General features: G+C 39.8%; 1 protein-coding gene across 5 annotated transcripts in view; it reads left to right on the top strand.

The window, feature by feature from the left end:
- The window catches only part of naaladl2 (N-acetylated alpha-linked acidic dipeptidase like 2), a 518,168-nt gene that overhangs the window by 208,018 nt on the left and 285,393 nt on the right, over window positions 1-24,757 (top strand). For all 5 annotated transcript variants that reach the window (XM_076723158.1, XM_076723166.1, XM_076723175.1 and 2 more), the window contains one exon: window positions 1,170-1,331. In XM_076723158.1, the coding sequence (XP_076579273.1) occupies window positions 1,170-1,331 (162 nt within the window). The remainder of the gene's footprint in view (window positions 1-1,169; window positions 1,332-24,757) is intronic.

A 24,757-nucleotide genomic window follows, 5' to 3' on the forward strand; every position in this document is an offset into this window, starting at 1 on the left:
TAACACTTAAGAACAAGACGGTCTTAAAAAAAAAAAAAGAAAAGAAAAAAAAAAAAAGACTATGAAGCTGTAAAACATAATTGTGAATTAACAACAGTTCATGCCACCATGTTGATGTCATCTCACACAGCTTGGTTCCTCCATATTCTGCTTTTGATTAAAATGGGGGCGATCAGCCTTGTGATTGTCATGAATCCTGCCACACTGAACAGGCAGTTGTGGATTAACTTGGACCTAAATCCACACATTTGGGATGAATCATGATGGACATATAGAATATTAATTGTGTTTGATAAGATGTGCTGGATGGATGTGCTGTTTAAATGAATGTCCTGCCCTTCATTGTTCACCAGTTTATACATATAAGTGTCTTTACATATAGATATTTCCTTTTCCTTAATGTAAATTACGTTCAGAGTGGAACTAACTGAAAGTGCCTTTGTCTCCTCACTGCAGCAACCACATACATTAATCATCTACCCTGGCACTTGTGCTTGATTGTGCCTTTTTTCGCATATCATCATTTAGCCAGTATGTACTGTATTTTTATTACCCCTTTCACTGCTATTAAAGGATTGCACCACATAGGGTAAGAATGAGGCCTGAGTACCCTGACAACTTTCCCAGACACCTGTCTCATATGACACAGCACCTGCTTGGATGGAAAAGTTGCATGTTATCTAGATAAGGACCACTGCAGGATGCTTGAAGGCAAGGTCTGAATAGTGCCCTAATGCACTGAGCCACTAGTACCAACACTGACTCAGCTGCTATGAAAAGGTAATGGCAGCCTGTCGAATGGAATGTCAGACTGCTTATTAAGCACAAGCACCATCTTAACTTTTAGGTGCTAGAAGTATGTGACGGACTGTGCTGGTCAGTGTGTCCCCAATTTAACAGGAAATATTTCTTAAGAAAGTCTGTTATATGTATCATCTCTTGACCTTGGAAACACTAGACTGATGAAAAAACCTGAACTCAAGGTCTGCTTTCTAGCTTTTTCCAGAGCATCTTACTGGCCTTTTTTTCCTCCACATCTTTTACTAAACAAACATGTGATTTAATATTGAAAACTCAAAAAAAAAAAAAAAAAAAAAAACCCTTGTGGACATAAGTGGACATAACAAAATGTCTTGATTCATTTCTGACTGCTCACTCATTCTTCATAGGTACTTCCTTGCAGGGGTGGGGCTTTTTGTCCTGGGTCTTCTGATTGGCTGGTTCACTCACACACCTGCTGTCAAACCACCCGTTCCTCCTTCTGACAGCTCAGACCTGCTAGAGGAGCTGCTGAAAGGAATCACAGCTGACAAGATAGATGCTCTTCAGAGGTAAGTGCCCAACATGGGACACTTAATAATTGAAAAAAAAAAAAAAAAAACAAGGTTGCTAACAACAGTCAAAATGTTGTTGAGAAAATTCTGTCATGTCTGTCAATGTTGGTAGCAGTTGAATGGAGACTTGTGGACATATGGATGTTAATTGATCAAAAAATATATAGTGACTGGCTTCTGAATTGACCATAGGCTGCAGTGAAGCAAATGTTTGTCACATGTCAGTGGATGTGCTGAAACAAATCTAAGCTGATGAAAGAGATGAGATGAAAGAGTTTACACTTATAAACCAATCCCCCTTTCAAAAATCATGACCAAACTTTACACAATAAGTTTAACACCACCATAGAACATGTGGACAAAGAAATTTGTCACTCAAATCTGCACAGCTAATTATGAGAAATAAACTTTTGTATTTGTGGCACCTGCTAGTGGCAACATATCCCAGGACTATGTAGTGAAACGTAGACCTAGCATCTGAACACATGCCGTGAGTTTGGTTACAATAGCTCAAGCCAGTTTTGATTTATGAGTGTTGATGTGACATTGAACTTAAAGGCAGATTTAAAAATGTATGATTTTAAAACCATGTGGAATATCAAAAATCCCCCCAAAAAATAATTGTTTTGGAGTGGTCCAGATATGCTGTGTGGCCAGTTTAATGCAAATTGCTTAACATTTGTAGGAGAAGTGAATGAATAGACAAAATTCACTTACTGAGAGTAAATGGGCATGACTTACAGATGTAGATTTGTTTGGATCCACAGAAAAAATAATAATTTTGTTTCTTAGGGTTCGGAAGTTGTCGGCCAAGGTTGTAGTTCATTGTTATAGTGCCACCATCAAGCCAGTTGGCATAATTTTTTGGGCTCAGTAATGGGTGACATTTCCAACCTATCTGCCCAGGAACTGTAGCTGTTACAGTTTCTGAGACCCAGATATGTGTGTGTGTGTGTGTGTGTGTGTGTGTGTGTGTGTGTGTCATCACGGCAAAGTTGTATTAAGCTAAAGTTGTAAAGCTATTGTAGCAGGAACGACCACAGAAGCAGTTTTGAGCACACTGTCAGGTGCCTATATGTCTGTCTGTTGACAGATTTTGTCACCACAATATATGTCACATCCGTCCAAGATGCAGTCACGAAACCTCATAGGTGTGAGAACAAAATGAAAAGCAAACAGACAGAGAAGATCATATTTTGATTTCCCTAAGTCTAACATCACCATAATCCAAAGTGCGACTTGTTGCCTTCTGGCCAGGCACTGATCAATTTATATCCAAAGAGGAAGAGAAGGACTCAGAGGTGGGAGACACAAAGCGGAAATGAGAGATAAAGTCTCACGACCAGGGAGCAAATCTATTTTCTAACACTGATACAAACCTCTGTCAACCTGAACGCTGCCTTCTCCAGGCCAAAGGATCATGGGATGCCTGGGTATACGTGTGTCTGTGAGATAACTGGCTTTGCCACTGAACTGAGACAATCATGTCACCATGGTTTCCCTCTCACACTTTTTATTATTTATTTTCTCACATTTATATTTCAAGGTGCCAGAAACACCCCTACCCACCAATCCATTACCACCAAAGACCCACACATGCTATATGTCAACCATCCATGAGGATGATGGCAGCGGCAGCTACCTATGGAATTAAATGGTTATTTTCACCACCTACTAGTCGTCAAGTAATGATGTATAATTGATTACATTTGATTTACCAGTGGCCTCTGTCTGCTCCGCGTTGGTCAGAGACCAGCATGAACTGTAACAATAGGGAAAGATACAACCACATATCTTTAAACCTTGAATTATTGTGACCTGTAGTTGTTCTTTGCTGTACAATAAGCCTTATTTTCACAACGTAGAACTTCCAATCATGTTATGGTTTTGGTCACTGGACCTTGTGAACTCTTAATAAGCATTATTTCCTTTGTGCTGTGAAACAGTACAAACACTGCATTTTGAGTCAAAAATTAGATATCATATGATTATAATTAAACAATCCAGTCCCCAAGCATTGAAACCACGAGTGCAATTGTGGGTTGCATTCAGTTGCAGCATTTAGTATCAGTGTGTTGAGATCAGGATGGATGATGTGCATTCAAAGTGCAAATTGTTTGCTTTCAGCTCTAGTCTGTTTTATCAGCTCTGAATATCAAAACATGCAAACTGCAAGTATTTATTGAGTATCATCACATCAGATCAGAACCACACATGACTGATGGTTTTAACAAAGACCCTGATATGAAAATGTCATTGCTATAGTTAGTTCTGTGATGTTTGAAGAATTCACTCTATGTGCAGAACTTTGTGTTCCAACACAAGACATTGAAATTCAGGACATGAAACTGATGCTATTTGTGAATTCTTCAGTTTGGCACGTATCCATTGAACAAATAATGGTAATATATTGTCAGTCACTAGTCGTGGCTGTGGTTTGTTTATATAAGTGGGTATAAGTAGGAGTTTTTGGCGCCAAATAATATTACGCAGGGACCTTTGCCATAGCTAAGGGTTTAGGGAATGGATGCTTCTGGGCTAATTCTGCCAAGAACTCATAATGAGTTGGCTCTTTTACTCAGCCAACAACACATGTTCCTCTGCATTCAAACTTTTAGGTTTTCCTTTAGCCAGATTATTCTATTTACTTTACTGGGCACATAAAACTGAAATAAAGCCGCCTGAGTTCCTTTGTACTGAGTCTGGGAGAAGAGAAGCAAAGTGAGAGCGAAACAGTGGCAGACAAAGTGAGAGAGACACATAAAAGGAGCAGTGACGACGGAGGAAGACAGAGGTAGACTAAGGCGACGATGGCGGTAGGGGAGCATATTTTAACTGGGTTTGTATGACTATACGGGGGAAATATCTCTGTGGACAAATTGCTGTTTGGTGTGTGGGATTCTCATTACGAGATTGATTAAATGATTGCTGTATCTGCCTTTTGCAGATAGAACTGCTGTAGGGTCTTATGTAGCTCCATATTCAACAAATAATGATCAATATGTCCTCAGCTCAGATAGATGACTTCTGCTTGTGTTTATTATTTTATATTTCCCACTTTTCTTGTTTCTTAGCCAAAGGGCCTGCAGTGTTTTTTCCTATTAATAGGGGTGTCAAGGCAAAACATTACAGGCCTTTTTTTTTTTTTCAAACTCGTCACTGTAGAAACTTTATGCATCCAATTCTTTTCCATTTACACTTCAAAGAGGTGTGTAAGCATGCAGAGCTACTTTGAGAGAAACTGGATTAAGTTCAAATCCCTGGAAGATGGTTTCCCACTGCTAGTATCTTGGCCTGTCGAATACTTACCTCTCCAGCTAATTATACTACTGTAATAAATTCATTCTTACAGCTATAAGGAAGTGCTTCAGAGTGCTTTATGTTTTTGTTTTTGTTTTTTTTTTGTTGTTGTTGTTTGCATATAGTGCCACACATGTCTGAAATGTGAACAAATGCATTTAGTTTTATTGTGTTTTTAGGAGGTAATCCTTGAAATGCTGTTTGAAAGCCCTGGGCTGTAATTGCTACTGATTCTTGCTGGATGATGTCTTGGGGTGACACATCTTTATCTGGCTGATATGGCTTTATCTGGATGATAGACTGCATTTCTTGCTGTGCTGGCACCAGGACAGCTAGCGTCATGGATCACTATCTTGTTATGCTTGGAGTCTTGCTGCTGTGCATTCTTTGTTTTTCTTTGAGTTCTCCGTTTATATGAAGATGTACTCTCTTAGGTATAAATGAAGCACAACATGGACCTCATTTGACCAATGACGAGACGGATTATGGAGCTAAATGTTTGCTATAGCTGTTACTTACTTTGTGTATCTAGAGGGCCATTGTTTCTCTCAATAATATATTTCAGTTGGACTGATGACTGTGAGATTTCCACACTTAAAAGCGACCTCTTCCAGTTTGTTACACCAAATCACATCAAAACTGAGCTTAAATGGGACTCTAAGTGTTTATGCTTATCTGTGTAGATAGGTATCTTCATAGATCTCTAGTTAGTGAGCAGCTACATGACTGGTCTCTTCATTGTCTGTTTCGGCATGGCAGCCTAATGGTGACTGCTTCTTATCTCTATCTCTTTTAATTAGGTATGAAAAATCTGCTTAATATGGGAAGTCTCAGACACCTTCATTAACACTAAGGACCTGGCTGGTGCCAAAGTGTCAAGGTGGTTAGCATGGATATTATCACCACCGGTATTGCTCCTCCTCTGCGTATTTGAAAAGCCCCATTTATGTCTTTTAAATACAAGAAATATAACTGAGTCCATTGGCAAACTATGAGTCATTCTTTATGCAGCAGAAAAATTAAAGTCCTTAAACAGACATTTTATCACTAAACAAACCAAAGAGATTCTGGAGAACAGCTCACTGGTGTGTGGGAAAGCTCAGAAAGGTCAGTCACAGTTAAATGCTGGTGCAGTGTTGGAAGATTAAAATCATTCTTACTGGTTCATGCTGTAGAAGATGTGCAGAAAGTAACCATGATTTTGAAAAAGTTGACTGTGTCCCTCTGTCAAGTTTGTCTGAGCAGACAAAAAACAAGTTAACAAAATTGTGTTTATTACAAGAAAAGCTTTCATGAGCGACAATTTGGCAACGTCAACCAGTGGTAGATTAATTAAAACAGACAGTGACATATGCATATGGACGACTGGTGATTTCAAGTGTTAAATACAATTAAAATCATCAAAGAAAACAGAGTGAAAAACTGAGCATAGCCCGGCCCAGAGCCTCAAAGTGGAAAACTGTTTATTCCACTTCAGCTTATGTTCACCAGCTGATTACACCACTAATTGACTTTGTCCAGTTTAAAATGAAAAACTGAAATTTATTCTGACTTTTCAAAGTCTTTCAGACGAGCTGGCCTCTGTGTGGAACCCGGTGAAAGAGAAGGATTTCAGGAGTTTTGTGCAAGAAGGCTGAACCACCTGCAAACAGATTGTGGAGAGAGAGCAGCTGAAAGTCGGCTGAATGTAGAGGCGCTTGTTGACTAGAGTCATGTCTCTGGAAAGTCATTGGAAGGTTTTATGGAGTTTGAGCAGCCTCAGACACTAATCGCTGAGGTGGAGCAATAGTAAATTATCACCCTCTGCGTTTGGCTGCATTTCTCAGCGAGTCCCCACCACTCAAACAGCTTGTTTCCTCCAAGGACTGAGGATTGCAGCTGAGGCTACAGTCATATATGGCCTTGAAGAAATTACACTTGGCATTTACTTAAAACATGTCAATGCAAATTCACAAAAGACAATTAACCAATATTATGTCAGTTATGTGACTGGGTGCCACACCTGAACGTGCATATTAGGGCTGTCAGGATGACATATTTTCACTTTACAATATAATCACAATATTAATGATTAAAAGAGCAACATAACATCATTACAATATCTCTATCTTTCTATTTCTGTGCAATATCACGATCTCTATCAAATTTTTATGATAAAGATGGATCAAATGACTGATTAAAGTGAGAAGCATGACAACCCACAGGTAATTATCATTAAGTTTGCCTTATCTTTATAGAATGCTTTAATGCCTTTCGGCTCATTATTTCATTTTTTTCATTCATCTTCTATACCCACATATCCCTTTCGGGGTTGCGGGGGGCTGGAGCCTATCCCAGCCAGCAATGGGCCCTAAACCGGTCGCCAGCCGATCGCAGGGCAACATAGACAGACACACAGACAGACAACCATTCACATTCACACTCACACCTACGGACAATTTAGAGTCACCAATTAACCTAATGAGCATGTTTTTGGTCTGTGGGAGGAAGCCGGAGTGCCCGGAGAGAACCCACGCATGCACGGGAAGGAAGGCCCTGCCCGACCCGGCGATCGAACCAGCGACCTCCTTGCTGTGAGGCACATGCACTACCTGCTGCGCCACCGTGCCGCCCCATTTTTTTCATATTCTACTTTTTATTTTTCCAACAGCAGCAGGCAGACGTAAGTTAATGTAATGGAGCATTTAGCAGCTAAAGAGATTAGACTTCTCAGGACTTGGTGGAGAGCAAAACAGAGCTAAAAGTGGCATGAGTATAGGACACATAGTCGGCCTATCAGGCGACAAGAAACATAGCTCCAGCTGAACGCTATGCTGCTCTGTTTCTATTGAAAGCATAAACAGGCAACTGCTTGCTAACACAGTTGCAGTATGAAAGCTATGGGGTGAAAATACAGTATATAAATCTTGTGTTTACAGCAACAGCAGTCAATGCAGGTCCAGCAATCTTTATTGTCCTTTTAATATTACATTGCTAAACCTAAAAGCACAGCCAAGTTATTCAACGATCACATTGTGCAATATCTCCTGCTAACTGATACTTGAAGTCAGCTCAAAAGTTTCAGAATATCTAGATACAGCGAGTGAACTTACTGCAGTTAACTTTTTCATGTCGTGAAGTACTGAGGTGCTCGCTGTGGAGAGGAGGGTGAGGATAAATGTGTTTCTTTGCGGCAATCAGTAAATCCCTATGCTCCTGTACACTTTCAACAATAACAGTTCTTAGCAGGGATAAAGTCTGTCCAGGGTAGACCTGATTTATTTTCAACTGACATGTTCTTGGCAAGAATTTAGTTTTGTGTGTGTGTGTGTGTGTGTGCGCGCGTGCGCACATGTGAATGAGAGCCCAAATTCCATATAAAGTGGGCTTGAAAAGTACAAAAGTACAAGAAGAACCAGTGATTCTTAAACTATTACTGTGGCTTGGAAATTACACAATGTTCGAAATAACAGACAATAACGGAGGTAAATCCTTGATATAGTAAAAGATCAGGTTAATTCAATAATTGATTAATAGGAAATGTCATATGAGAAATGGTGCATAGAGATCATTGAAGACATTTCTCAGTGCAGTTTCTGAAGGCGCGGGTCTTTTGACCTTTTTAGACCTTTATGGGGGGCACCTCAGTTAATAGAGGTTGTCTGTGAATATCACCTTCTGAACAGTGTCCCAATGTGACCGTCTACAGGAACTCATCTACCTTCACATCGCTGCTGCTCATTTGACTGATTACTTCCTTCTCTCATTAAAGTAGTGTTAATCAGTGAAATCAGCTGCTTTAGTGACTGATTGCAATGACTCTCTGGCACAAGCCATTTGTGGATAAATTAACATGAGTGCCTTATATTCCTTAGACCTATAGACCTTCCTGTTATTTTTTTTACCCCTCAACACTGTGTAAATGTTTGTGTGTGTGCGCGCATGTGTGTATACGTGTGTGGATTCAAGACTGCATAAAAAAATGCAGTTTATATCATGATTATGCAAAAACGTGTTATTCATTAGTGTTATTAGCTACCTCATGTCCCACATGTCCTTCGTAAATGTACATTAGGATGCTCCAAATCAACAGCACCTATGGTTCATATTACAACACAGAACACAGTCTCAATGAGATATTAAACTTAATAAGTCTCATATACGTATTATTAATTGCAGGAATGTTTACATGAACTTACATTGTACAGATGTTTATTTTATTGTGTCCTGTCCACTGTAGAGGTGATCCATCTTTTCCAGATTGAGTTCATTAAAAGGGAGCTTCACAGAGTCTGTTTACAGGAATGAGTTCTACTGCACATGTAAAAAAAAAAAAAAAAAAAGTTGTGTGAAGCCTTTTGGAGCTCCAGAGGGAGCTGTGTGAAGTTAGATAAACTGCCTCCAGTGATGTCACTGAAGACCACAAGTATGTGGGTGTAGCAGCAAGTGTATATTCAGTTGTTTCTCTTTTGAATCCTTAAAAGGCAAAAATAAGTCCCACTGATGATGAATAATGGAGTCCTATCACAACTCAGATGAATGAACCAGTGTCTTCTGTGAAGTCTAAGTACATCCACCACATGTAGTTCGATGTCCTCGCCGTCCCACAGCGGCAGGCGTGTAAACACCTGACGATTCTCACAGCCAGACAGAACTGGGGCCAGTGGCATAAAAATAGACCTAGTCTTTGACTTAAATGTAACTTTGTCAGACTTCTTAGAAGAACTTAATTTTACCTGTTGCATAGAGCTTCTCTATGAGTGACAAATATAAGACTGACTTAGATGTTGTGCAATGCATTATGGTTAAAATAAGACACTTCACAGAAGAGAAAAAATGGTCGATTCAAGTGTGACATTTAGCGGCAGAAGATCGACACATTATATACCTGCTGAGAACCTATGCTGTGAAAAACGTTAACAGAAATCAGAAGCAACACCCGTCTGTAAAACCATCAGAGATGTTCGACACATTTTAAGAATATTGGAGAAGAGGAGCCTGGAAATGAGAAAATCCAGCTGAAAAGACCACTGGGCTCATCATTGAAATTTATGGGAAGAGTGACCTATGATTTGGGGAGTTCCTGGAGGGCAAGAGAGAGGAGCGGAGGGCGTACCGCCTCAGTAACGCCTGATGCACCTCTGCTGTCAGCAACACACAGTAGCACCGCAGGTAACATCCCCAATTACCTCAGTGTGTCACTCAATGATATACCACATTAAATAACATGTATGTTGTCATTTGTAACATAGCCTAAATACTGCATGTACAAGCATTCCTGTGTCAAACCAAGCCTAAATGACAAAAAACTATGCTGTCTCTGCATTCATATATTGAGGAGACGGTACTACTTACACCCTGAGAACTGCTGTATGTTTTGTATTGTGAAGACCTGTGCCACTGGTCTGTGAGATATACTCTGCTTCACCTCCAATATTTGTGTTCTTGCATTTACATAAATTTGTAAAATGTGTGTGTGTACATGTATGTAAATGTTAAATATGGACATCAACCTTATTTCATTTATCTGATTCATTTATTTTTGGCTTTGGACAATGAGGACAGCACCAATGGCCACCCCTAAAGGTGACACAAGTACAGCCACTGGTGCAAGAGGAGCTGTCCATGGTGCTGAAAAAGTGACCCTGGCCATGGTCCTGGAGCGGCAGTACAGGATCTTAAAGTGGAGCATATATAGCATATACATATTGTTTTTATTTTGGAAGACCGACAATTTCATGCAACAAACCAAATCTTAAAAATGATTCACAAAACACACAAGTTAATAAAGTTTGCCATTCATTGATAAGCGCGTGTTTTGTTGCTTGTGTGGGTATAGGCCTATAGTTACAAGCTCAAATATGAGAAATGCAAACATGGATGGAGTTGATTGTGGAAGAGCTGTATTGAGGCTATAGTCTGTGGCCGTCATGCAGAGGAGATAATCCTCCACCAGTGCCTGACAGACAGGGCAACCAGCTCCTTGCTCCATTTCTGGCTCATTTTCCTGTGTGGGCTCTGCCTCCTCATGTCCATGCTCTGGCTCATCAGGCTCAGGAAGGGCTAGTTCCCTGAAGTGAACAGGATCATTCTCACTAAAACAGTAGTTTAATTTGACAGCACCGATTCAGCAATTCTTCAGTTTTGATATAGCTACCAAACACATGATGGTTTTGACCACTTGGCTGGTTGCCATGTTATAGAGGACGACACAGGCACAGATGATTTTGAAGTCCCTCACTGGTGACATCTGAAGCTGTCCATGGAGGCAATGGAACCTCCTCTTCCTCTGTGTTCAGCTGCACGTCTGGTTTTGAAGGGAGCATGGCTTTCCTCACTTTGACTTGTTGGCTTTAGGTGTGGGGCAAGGAGCCAGGGTTTGAGGGGATAGCCAGAGTCACCTAGAGCACCATCGAAAGTCCCTGCTCAAATGCCTGTCTAATGTTTGAAAGCTGCAAGATCCTGCAATCGTAGGTTGATGCCGCCCAGCAAGCCACACAATTTGTAGTGTATTGTATTTGTATGCCGTCAGCATCTACATGCGTCATGCCTCACATGTGTTCCATCTATTTCTCCTGCCATAGTCAGAAATCCTGCTACAACACGACACTGTACTTTAGGCTGATTCAGACCTGCAATGTTTGTTGGGAATAAAAGAAGCATCTTGATGAGTTCACTGGGGACCCTGTGGAAGAACTGCGATACAGTGGATTTGTTAAGTCCTACAGCATCATCCACAGAGTTTAGGAAGCTCCCTGTAGCATAGAATCGCAAAGCTACACACTTTAGAAATGGCAGGGACACTATTGTTTCTTGCTATTAGAGGGTTTATGGCATCCTCAAGTTCCCCAGCCAGCAGAAAGAGTATCTCTAGGAAACTGAAATCTCTAAACCAGTCTGTGATCATTGTATCTCTCTAATGGGTTGTTACTCTCCCTGAAGACCCTCTTCTTAGGGCTTTTTACAAAAAACAAACATTTGCCATCTTCAGCACAGAGCAAGCACTGTCTGTCGTAAAGAAGTTGAACTCTCACCAACGTCAAATTTGCCCCTCTCTTGTCCTTTTTTTTTCATTTTTGATTGTGAGATTGTTGTCATAGCAACACAGCACTCACCTCAGGCTTAACCAGGGGAAGAGAGTACCTCAAATGCAGTCAGATCTTTATGCAACATACAGGCTTAATTAGACTACTGTAACCTGACAGTTTAAGACCAGTCCAAGGCCAAGACAAGTCTTAAACTAAGTTTTTGCAACTGACCCCTGGGCTTCTGTACAACAGTGTGATTTACAAATCTAATTTTGTTTTACTAAATAACAAAAAATGATCCCCTAAAATACAGATTGTCAATTAAATCACCTCATCTGCACCCTAAAATGTGGCAACATGCCTGAACAGGACTTTGCATTTTGTTTGGACCTTCAAAAAATACTTTTACAAGGAAAAACTGATGTGCTGTGTTTAAGCTTAACTGCTGGCAAAGCTTTGAACATGTGTGGTTTAAAGTATAGCAAATAAACTATACCAGCCAAATTAACTTAGAACTCTGACTCCATAAACAATTTGGACGCTGTAAACATAAATAAAAACAGAACACAATCATTTTCAAATGAACTGTACTCCTGAGGCCATGTAGTACTACCCTTTGTCCAGTCATGTGTTCATGGTTCAAGTGGTGAACCTCGCTCCATCCTTTCTTGTGAATGACTGACGCCTTTCCAGGATGCCCCTTTCATACCCAATCATGATACTATCACCTGTTACCAATGAACCTGTTTACCTGTGGAATGTTTCAAACAGGTGTTTTTGGAACATTCCACAACTTTTGCAGTCTTTTTTGTTGTTTTATTTGAAATGTGTTGCTGCACCAAATTCCCAACAACAGTAGAAAATGCCATTATGAGTACTCGGGTTAATTAACTAAACAACTAACATTCTGTATTTTGATTGCAATTACATTTATGACTGTGTAAACTGCGTCTTCCCTAAGGTTATGTTAACTTAGATTACATAGAGCCTTGTATATATATTATGCAGACTTGCATAATTCTGTATATTGTGCCTGGTGTTTGTGTGCATGTGCTATGTGAACCTGAAACACAGCCCTTACCAGAATGACACTGTAATGACATGACAGCCATATCAGTAACACTGTGTTTGGTGTTCTCAGCATCAGATGGTACAACATGATGGTGAATAGTTGAATACAAATCCACAACATGATAAGTAAGACAATATCCAAACTGAGACATTATGCAGTTTGCAGCAGTTACATTCAAATTATTCTAATGTTCAGTGTCCCAGTGTTTGGTGTATAGAGGAGGCATATTTTATTCTCATGAAAATGATTTCTTGCTGACACAAAGTGACTGGGGGAGGAGGGAAAGAGCAGAGAGAGGAATGAGAGAAACAAATGAAGATGGAAAGGGTGAGCAGGCGTCAGTGAGTGAATACAAATGGAGAGAGAGAAGACGAGAGCATCTTAGGCCGTGATAAACAAGCACTGTGTTGATGCAGTGTAAACTGGCAGTGTTTTCTGCAACAGGGAGAGGAAACGGTTACGAGGATTATAAATTATGTGGTGGATTAAAACTTCTGTGACACAGAGGCTTCTTTCTTTCATTGCGGACAGTTTTTATTGCCGACACGTTATGTTTACAGGATAAAGTTTACTGTCATCTAAAACCAATATTTTTTAGTGAATGGTTCATCAAATACATAGACCAGACTTTGAAAACTTGTTTTACAACAATCCAAACTCAAGGTCCCTATACAATCATTTTCCAGAACCACAGTTTCCCCGGAGTTCGCTCAGTCGTCGTGGAGGCATCTATCTCAATGGAGATCCATCCACGGACGAAGGTAGAGTCAGGCTGTGTGGGTTAAGTGATCAAAAAGATACGTAGATCAACATTTCACATGCACCCCACTTACATTTCCACCATGTCAGGACAGGAGGTGTAGTGCCAGCAGCATGCTAGCAGAGCAGCAGCATCAGTTCACCATGTATGTCTTCACAGGATGTGATCAGGCACAGCGGTGAGAGGAGGTCACCTGTGTTTTGGCACTGCTCACAACCCAACACACAATTACTGTGGTTGTATATACAACAGAGGAAAAGAGCTTTGAAGATGAACAAAGTGTGTATTTGTGCCTGTGCAGCACAAGTGAAACGTGAGCTGTTTCACAGCATGTGTAGACAGCTGGATTGATTAAAACAGGAGTGTATCTGTTCTGTCAGACACGCGTGAGACCGATGACTGTGAAGCACAGCTGAACTGCGTCCTGCGTAGACACGCCATTGGCCTGTTTATGCATCTAAGGTTAATTTAATAGGTGTCTACAGTAATATCAAGAAAGCAAAGAGCACAGTAAATACTGCTGACAAGCACTCAAATCACCTCAGTCGGTTGTTTAAGAAATGTTCTACCCAGATGCCCCTGTCCTTTCCTGACCTTGAAATTCACTTTGCCATCTGTGTGGTATTTTAATGCACAGTGCACAGCAGGGAAGAGAGGTGCAAGCAGGTTGGAGGCTCATTTAAATGATGTAGCACATAGCCAGTTGTTGGTATTTTGGTGAAACTTGGGCTTTGACGTTGTGGTGAAAAGACCATGTACCTATGACTCTTGAGAAATATCAAAGTAAGTACTACAGAAATTGCAGAATAATGCTTAATTTGTAAAATCATTTCATTGCTCTACAACCAGCAGATGCATCAAAAATTAACCTTTAACGTGTGCTCACAGGAACGATGATAAATCAGTTTGAATTTATGTGCAATTTAATATGAGCGATTCTTGCAGTATCTGAGGTCCACAGCTTCTTTATTCTGTATGAAAAGTTTCTCCTCCAGTTCATTACATCCCTGCAGACATCTGACAGTAGAACAAATATGTTATATATATGTAATATGTCTGCAGAAGCATCACATCAGTGCACAGTGCAGTTATGCAATATGTGGTGCTGTGTTCACGTCATGCTTCTCTGCACCTTCCAGTCAGCCACATGACATAAATATATGGTTGTTCATTAGTTGAGCTGTTGTCATCATGCATCACTGTGATTTAGTCCTAATGTTACTTGTAATGTGACTGTCAAAACTGTCCAGAAAGGATCCCTGTCTGCTAACTCAGCTGATATCTTTGCTAGCAAATTCTATAATATTATACCATCTGATATGTGGTCTTGTGATGACATGATAATCACTTTTAATCAAGGTACTAAACTGGTTTTAGATTATACTGCTCCTATTCCAATCAAAGTGTTGTCTGATAAAAAGTCCTTGGCTAATGCATACATTAATAAGATGGAAGACAAGGGACTGCAGAAGGACTGAGCATAAATTACATAAAACCTCGCTTCCAGAGCATCTTGATATTTACAAAAATCTGTTAATTAGTTATAAGAAAAGCAAGGCAAGCATGTTTTAGAAATATAATAAACAGTAAAACACACAAGGGTTCTCTTTTCTACTAAATGTCGCAATAACTCAGGAACTTCGATTCCAGGTGATTTTATTTCCACTGATAAGGATTTTGCTGCCTTCTTTCGCAACAGCATAATGACTATTAGGGCAAATATCCCTATAATCACTCATGCCCCTCCCGCCCTGCCTCCTACATTTTACACAAGTCAATGTTGATGATCTTGGAACTGTGATTCAGGGTCTAAACTGCTCCACTTCTTTTCTTGATCCCATCCCCACTCCTTTTGTAATAGTGGTTTCAACTGCATACTTAAAACAGCATTTTATCATTTAAAATATACTGGAGGAGCTTCTTATCCCAGGAAGACACATAGAAAATCATCCATGCTTTTATTTCTACTTGCCAAGACCACTCCAAAGCACTGCTCATTGGAATATCCAAAAAGCACTCTGCTGCAGTAACGAAAGATGACCATAAAACACCTGTGCTTAAGTCGTTACACTGGGTTCCAGGAAATCCTAGCATTGATTTAAAAAGTGTAATACTCATTTTTAAGACCCAAAATGGTCTGGCGCCCCAATATCTCTATGCTTGTAACTGTTAACCAGCTACACTTCTCAGTTCATCTGGAACAAGCTGTCCCTTTGCTTCCAGGTCTCCACGAAAACTGGTGAAACTGCCTTTGGCTTTTAGAATCCTACCCAATAATTTTAGATGTGCTCCGCTATCATCTTTCAAAACTAGCCTGAGACATTCCTTTTCTGCTGTGCCATTTGAGTCTGATTTGCCATTCTTATTCATGTTCTTCTTTTATCTGTGCTTTCATGTCTCATTATTTTTGTTGGTCAACTGTTGGTTTCAATTATTTCATTCTTTTCAAGATGTTTTAATAGTGTTTACTCGTGTCTAATGTTTTATCTTTACACTATCCACACAGTTTTTGTGGGTGTGACTTTCATGATAGCTCATGCTTTGTGCAGCACATTGTGCTTCCACAGTATGCAGTATTTCATAGAGAACGTTTTGCTTGCTTGCATACATCAGTCAGTGACCATTACTTTTTAACCAGGGTTGAAACCCTGTGATAGTGGTGCTGAAGCTGTAGCAGCTGAAGTTTCACTGACTTCCATTGAAATAAGTCTTTCTCCACAATAAAGAGACAGTAAGAAAGCTGCTCCGGCACTTTCAACACACACAATCATGCAGGAGCCATAATGCGCTGTTTGATAGTTGTTTGTAAGCCAGCCTGTTTTTAGCACATTATTCTCCTTCTGGCTGTTTCTGGCAGTCACCCACAGCTTTAGTTGTGTCCCTGCCACCCTTTCAAGTAAGGCCTGCCATGATTTGCATATGGCACAGAGAAAGGAGGACCATGTTGTGTCGACCTGAGGGTCAATCAAGCTGATTGGTTTGATCCAACTTCATCTATCAGGAGCCAGAAAAAGAAAAGAAAAAAAAAACATGTTATTTTGAAATATGTGTAAAAGCATAAAAGAATCAGCCAATGTGAACATGTCCAAATGAAGAGGAATGGAGAAAAAGTTTTACATCAGTGGAATGCAGATAAAAGACTGGACTACAAGGAATAAATCATCCGAGGGCAACGAGTCTTGGTCAAAATTCATGGAAAGACTGGCCATCTGCATAATGTGCAATATGGCTTGTGTATCCCAGCATGAACAGAGAAGAAAGAGTAAGCAACAACAGGCATAAATAAGAGACTGAGAGACAGTGTTGATGGGGTTTTTGCTGAGTGTGCATGTATACTGCTCAGTCAAGGCTGGGCTTCATTACCAGGATACACACTCTGAAATCTGTGGATACAGCACAGTGGGTACCAGTGATATGCTTTGTATGTGTATGTGTGGATGTTGCTATGGGTGTAGGAATGTGTTTACTTACTTTATCTGTTTTTGTGATAGTTTAAGTCGACTGCCAATTTGTGTTTAAATTATATGAATGACAGAGCCTTGCAGTAACAATTTTACTCTGAGAAGAATCTTCTTATCCGTTTTCCACTTCTCTCTCATTCTCTTGAATATGAAACATACTCTGCATTTGAAGTCCTTCAATAGGTTGTTTGCAGTCACGTGACGTTAAATTCAGATGGAGGGCCACATGTGAATACTGCAATGGATGAGATGATGGAAAGTTCTTACCGGACTAGTTTATGTGAAATTGTGAGGAAAAAGGTACACACAGAAAATCAGGACATGTGTTTGATCTGACCCTTATGTTATGGTGAGGAGGATTTTTTCAGCTGAACTGAAAAATTTGCTGCTACTGAGGGAGTACATATAACCACTTTCCTGCTCATTCAGGTGTCATTCTACTCTAGAAAACACCTGAAAGCACACAAAAGTATTGAGGCAAACAACTTTCTTGTTATCGGTTGGGCCCACAACCTTGGTACCAAAGTGCTCTGGGATGGCTGTTGTTTTGTTTTTTCAAGGGTGCGTAGTTTTTATTTTCCTGTGGATTAACTGAGCAGCAAACTTTCAGCACCGCAGTGCTGAATGTTGATGTTTACATTAATGGTTGTTTGCTAAGTTAACCACTCGCAAAACGCCACTAAAGATGTGGATCATCTCAAAACAAGACAGGGTACATTATTTATGTTCAGCTGTCTTATGTGAAACCATTAAGGCTGATTTAATAAGTGTAAGTTGTGTTGCTTGTAGCCATTACTTTAAATCTATCGCCATAGATTTAAAACTATAGCTAATGTTACACCATTTCCACCATTAGCCAACTCGGCTCCTTTTGACCACAGACAGTTAAGCTATTTTTTCCTGCTTTCTTCAGTCAATTTCTTGCATTTTTCACCCTTATGAAGAACAACATTAGATTACTCAATAAAAGCTCCTCCTGGTTTCTTGGTTTGAACAATCTGAGCAAACGAAAATGACGTACAACGTTTTACGTTGTGTGTTATTGTGTTTCCTATGCAGAAAATCACTTCGGACCCTCCATCTGCAGTTCGTGCCACAACAAAAGAGTGATGTGACGTCATCTGCAAACAGCCAATGGGTGAAACAGTGTAGCTGCAGAATAAGCTTCCAACCTGAATCTTGAATGTAAATTAATCACATACAAAAGTCAAAGCTACAGTGCCTTGACAGATTGAACATCTATAACCCTGCCCAAATCTAAATTCATTTAAATGTATTACTTTATGCCGATTGCATTTAGATGGGAATGTGATGAGATAGAGACGTCTTTGTCCTAGTCAGAAACGTCATTCATAAGCTCTGATACAATATAGTCACCAATGGAAACTTCTTTGCTGCCGTCAAAGTTGTCATCGCTGCTTACTGGTGGAAATATCATTACAGCCCACGGGTACAGATGATGGTCAGGAGGACTACTTTTCATTTGTTTGCTATCTCTCATTGATGTGTCTTCTTTGTCTCTAACTGAATCAATTCACCATGGATTTTTCAATCCTTCAAGAGCCATTTTAACCCACTGGTGAATTGGCAGCACCTGACCATAATTCATAAGCAGTGGGGGAGATCAGAGGTGCTCACTTGAGGGGGCAATTGTATCAGCATAGCCTTTTCCCCCCTTGGCGGCGTCCCTGGCTATGATAAATCATTTAACACATATATAGCACGCTAACCTCTGTGATGGCTGCAATAGTGTCTCTTTGGTGAGGCGTCTGATGTCAGATGGCAGTGGTGATGATGATGGTACTCGCAGCTGGTTTTCCAAGAGTTAGTCTTGACCAGAACTGAGTCTTAGCATGAGTCAGATTTGAAAAGAACTGCTCATAGTAGTTAGTCCCTGCTTTCCTGCTGAATGATTTTGTGTTGTAGGTTGTCCGGCAATCAGATGGCTCCACATTAAACAGCATAGCCAATATGTTCAGCTCATTTTGTTTACTTCTCACGTCCTCAAATCTCTAACCAAATGCCTGAAGTTTTCATACTCAGCACCTTATTCAGATGTCATAGCAGGCTTTTGTTCTTGCAGAGCAGGAAAATGCAGTGCAATTTTCTCAGAGAGCTGAGAAGCTGGCCGGAGCTTGAGGTTCAGCTCTGAGAGGTTCTTGATAGTGTCCACCATGAAGGCCAGATCACACAGACACTTGCTATCACAGGTTTTCCTTCATCTCTATGAATTATTCCAGACTAATGACACTTTTTATTTTTAGTTTGTCTGGTGCTGTCACCTCTGCAGCAGCTACAAGGCACTCGTTCACAAAGTACCCTTCTGCATGAAGTTTTAGCTTCTCAGCTATTAGCTCGCTCACCACAAGACTTGCCGGCGTAACGCTGTCTCTGTCTCAATGTGGTCTTGTGAAAGCTGCCTGTTGGGCACCCAAACTCCACAGAAGAACATTAAATTTATCTAAGTGCATTTGTCCTTGTGGCTTATCCATGTAAGCATGTTTTAGAGCTCTAATGACTTTTGAGAGATTAGATATTAGTCTTTTTCATCATGGCAAGCATGTCTCCACAAACCAACTTAGGCACACAAAAAAAAGAAAAGAAAAAAGAAAAAAAAATTGTTGATTTCTCTTTGCACTCTGCATCTGCTTACATTTTATTGACAGGCACTATGATGCACTGACATGATATCAACCACTACATATTTGTTGCCCTCAGGGACAACTTGGAAAAATGTGTCAGTCTACAATTTGATGTTATTTTCTTTACCAATGGAAAAAGTAATTGCTTCTTTGTATTTCTGAATTGCCTTGTAGGCTGGATCAAATAGTCTCGTGGGCCATACGTGGCCCAGAGACCAGAGGTCCGACAGCCCTGTGTTAAAGGAACACTCTGCTAAAAATATTTTGAGAATTGAAAGCCATGTACATGTGCAAAGCTTTCAGCATGCCATTGGCATGATCCTTTGTAAAGGATGGATGTAGCTAACTAAAGCTTGGATTCACAGCAGCGTTGCAATGGATTCAAATGGCGACATACAGTTTCATCAATCAGGATCAGTGTCTCATTGACACAGAAGTAGAGAAAATATGAATTTGCAACAGATATGTGGAATATGCTGCAGAAATGTAATGTAGAGTTAAGATACTTCTTACTATGACACCTCCACCACCAGGCAGCAGAGAGCTCCACTCTGTTAGGAGTCCAGACACGCTCCTTGAGGTTACTACCTCAAGATGGGGACTGTCTTCACTTTTCTTTCAATTAGCCTGTCTTGATTGAATGTCTCATCACAGCATGTGGTAATTAATGACATCACTTCCCTCATGACTGTCCAAAGGTAGAAATGTGAGTACAATCATTATCATCACTCATTAGAAAACTTGCAGTGTTAAGAAATGTCATCTCCTCAAGCACTGCTGCCCAGAGCTGACGTTATAACTGCAGGTGGGCATGTCATCAGTGCTGCTACTGATGTGATTGTGGCAGGTAGACATGGCAGAAATTCATCACTACTGCTGGCAGAGACATAGAGACAGAGCATAGAAACATCATCAGAAGTCCAAATAGTTAAGAATCTTCTCACGCTGGGTTGCAAAGTAATCAATCAAGGTGGAAGAATAAAAACTTAATGGGCATGGGACTTTAAAAAAAAGCAACATAGTGCTTTACAATACAAAATGAATACACAATTATAAAAGACCTAAGAGGCAAAGGCATCATGAATATTTAGTAAAGGAGCACAATAAAGCTAAAAACAGAAGATGATGCCATAAAAGACCAAAAAATATGAAAGCGCAGCATAACATAAAAATGTCTTAAAATAAAAACATGCCTTAAGAAAAGATTTTAAATCTAATGCCGATTTTGCAAGCTTAAGACTGGGAGGCTGGGGAGTTGACCATCATTAGCAGTAATAACGTGTTTTCAGAGCCATCAGGAGGACCTTCCCTGACGGATTGAGGCACCGTTCAGCCTCAAAAGGATCAGGATCGACATCCCAAAAGTCTCCTTTTTAAATTCAATCAAGTATTCAGCCATGCTGGTGGCTTTATGAGGCTATACTGAGGCACAGCCATGCTTTGAGCTGAATACGATAATCAACATGCCCACATTTACAATGCTAACATGCTGTTGTTAAGCAGGTATAATGCTTAACATATCCACCATCTCAGTTTCAGTATTTTCTTTAGGTATTTGGTCATAAACCAAAGTATCAGACAAATTCAAGATTGGACATTCTGATATCGTAAGATGCCATGTGGCAGGGAGGAGCTAGCTGCAAGCCCAAAGAAAATGTAATGCACCTTCTAATGAGTAGCAGAAATGTTTGGCCCACTATTACTTCCACTGAAGTAACCTGAGACAGAATATAGAGCATGCCACTTAATGCAGCATGGGTTAAAGGTAAGCATGTCATCAGGTTACTCATTATGTAGATAGCACACAGAGATGGTGATTTGGACCCTAATGGCATGTGTAGATATAAATGGGTCCCATGACACAGTAAATGTACAAAACCATCTGTGCAGCAAAGATATTTTGCCTGTTCTTTTGGGAGGGTTTTTTTTTCTTCTTCTGTACGGTTTTGTATTTTCTTTTGTGCAGGTTACACAGTGGAGTTTGATTATGGCTGTGAAGCTGTGTTGCTCTCAATACAGCAGCAAACCAAATCCTATTTTGAAGAATGCAGGAGTCGGAATATAACATCCAGTCTCCTGGTGCTTCAAACAGCACTGTGAATAATAGTGAACCTGAATAAGACGAACCAAAGGACTCGATAAACAAGTGAAATGCACACTATAATTGAATTCTACAATGTAGACCTCCTATGTGCATTTACATAATGATGATTGCTTTGAAGGCATAACCGCTGAAAGGCTGATAGATGCAGTAGCTACAGTAGAGACATGCAGAGTTCTTACATGCACACAATTTCAAAGATAACTCCTCCACATTCAGACTTTAACAAGCATGTAAGGTTGAAAACAATAGTCAAATAATAGACTTCTTATTGTGTGAGAAGGGTAAAACAGTCACTGGCTTTAAAAAGAGGAATGAGCTTATTCTTCTATTTAAAGTCAGAGTTTTATGTAACATCATGAGGTTATGATATCAGACATAAGATTGTAATCCACCAGTGCTGAAAAGGACTTCAACCTGCAAAGCTGCAGCCTCTTTCACAGGCCAACTCATCATTTGTCTCTTAGATAAACAGTTTAAATTATATAAATGTTATATATATATAAAGTAAGGCTGATTAGATATACAATTATATACAATATATCAATCTAGCAAAACACATGACATGAACATGAAGAAGTACTTGGTTAATATGCTTTCCATAATAACTTCATGTAACTATTAAAGCAGAAATCCCTCTTATGATCACTTTAGTTTCAATGGTATAGACCTGATAGATCCATTTATATTTACATTTTACTATAAATACGTTCATGCTCAATTCTACTGTTTTACAAATATATACCCTAACTGAAATCAAAACATGACCTCCACCAATCACAGGGTTAGTGCAACCTGTATATTAATGCAACCTGCAGCAAAGAAAAGTCTGTAAAGCACATGCTGCTGTAAAGTGTATTGATCTGAGTGGGTGGTAATATTTGAAGGTGTCTCAGATGAACTGTATCAACACCTCATCATTTTGGTAGCTGGACAGTCAGAGGGCAATGTTTAGAGAGATTTTAGAGAAGGAATCAAACTGAAATTGTAAGTGGAGGGTACAGATACACGATTTTGAAAAGTGAAGATGGTGTGTCCCCTAAGTCCTCAGTGAAAATCACAGAAAGCCCTTGCATACAAGACAATTGTGGAACACATACAAAGCAGTGTGTAAGGAACGGGCAAGTATCCTGAGAAATTTATCAATTTTGCACATTTCAAATGTTCATTTGCAGTGCAGTAAGTACTGTTCTGTGCATGTAGTAAGGCTGAAAGTAAGCGTGTGGAGGTTGTGGTGGTGGATGGGTTTGGACCATGTTTGGTTTTTATGTCGAAGACCAAAGTTTACATCCTTTTGCAGACCTACAATTAACATTCACATTTTTATCAATTGTAATGATCTTTCCCTAATCTTGACAAAGTTTTAATTGCCTTCCTCTAATCATGCCTCAAAATTAAAATCCTTAATATTTCAATTCTGGTTCATTTCACAATACCTGTAATTACCGGAAACAGCAAGTGCAGTATACTACAGATCCCAGAATTCTGGCCAGCAAAACAACAACTACTGTCATTTCAATGAAGACGTCAGGCAGAAATTGGCCTGTTCCATCATTCTGAGAGCAACTGCGATCTGATTTCATGCTGCACATGGCATGAGTCTGTGAACAGCGAGGTATAGTGAGAGGAGTTGGTTACCTCACTGAGAAGTTGGAGGTCGCCTGCAGCTCTTCATCAAACTAACTGTGGCTGCTCCTTCTTGTCCCGTTACCCTCTGCAATATTTAATAACAATATAAAAGGTATCCACTGTCAAAAAATTGTTTTGCAGATGCTTTTTTAATGAACGATAGCAGTCAGTGCAAAGCTCACTGACAAACACACTGCATTTATTGTGACTACTTCATAATAAAAGCCAGCTCATGTTTTACGAGTTCAGTACTTTTAATGTAAAGCTGCTGAAGCAGGAAATGTTCAGTTTGCATAAGCACTACCTTACATACAAATATATATATATATATATATATATATATATATATATATATATATATATATCTCAGTGGGCCATAGGCTGAATCACCATTACCTCATTCAGCGATTGAATGCAAATCTTCGCGGTTATTACTTTAATCATAGTTTATTTAATGTAATCACAAAATGTCAAACCCAGGAATTGCAGAAAGTAAGAATTTCAAAAATGTTGGCAGTGGGCATAAACGTGCATCATTGAATTGTCACTGAATGCAGTCTGACCAACACTCTTGAATATTCTGTCTACACTGCTGTCTGCATCAGTTTTGGCTATCAGGAGTTTTTATAATTTGAACAATAAATTGGCTATTTTAAACCCATGAGGTAGATCTGACAAACTGTTGTACCTTTTTCTATTGTTAGGTGTTAGTGTATGTCAACTAGCTATACCACTAAAAAATCCCTAAAAGGAATAATAATTTAAAAATGCCCCAAATCTAGGACAACCTTCACCTACAGTATGTCCAGATCTATCAATACTCTTATTCTAACTACTTTAAACTGTTGTCCAATACAATCTTTTTCTGATCCAGGGCCCAAATATTTCTGTAAAACTAAAAGCCACGATGACAGTAAGGATTTGCTCCATGCTCTCATTTCGCCGTCTGCCTCCTTACCTGTCACAGTCTTGCACTCACACACTCAGACTTAGACATAAACATGTGCATACAGAACACACAGCTTGTTGGAGTTAATTGCTTTTTACAAACCAGTACCTGGAGTTTCACACTCTAACAAGTTTCAGAGCAGTTAATTGCATTTTTGTCTCTGAGTGTGTTAGTGTGCGTACCTCAATGTATATTTGAGTCAGGAGGATAAAGGCAGAGCTGTACTATCCCTTGTGAGTGTGTGATACCTGCCTTATTTACATGCTTCAGTCTTTGCCTGAATTGTCACCTTGTATGCAATTAGTAGGAGAGAGGAAAGAGTGCAGTTAAAGCCAGGCACTGCAGCAGCCAACTGCTCCCTGCTCTGCTACTGACAGCCAGCTCTTGGCTCCAGTCTGAAGAAATCCTCACTCTTGAAAGGGATCTAACAACATATCAATGTACGGCACTAGCTGATAGTTATTGACGGGTTTCAGATCAGGACTATTTTGACTGGCATAAC

Source organism: Chaetodon auriga, chromosome 3, assembly GCF_051107435.1.
Source record: "Chaetodon auriga isolate fChaAug3 chromosome 3, fChaAug3.hap1, whole genome shotgun sequence".
Lineage (NCBI taxonomy): Eukaryota > Metazoa > Chordata > Actinopteri > Chaetodontiformes > Chaetodontidae > Chaetodon > Chaetodon auriga.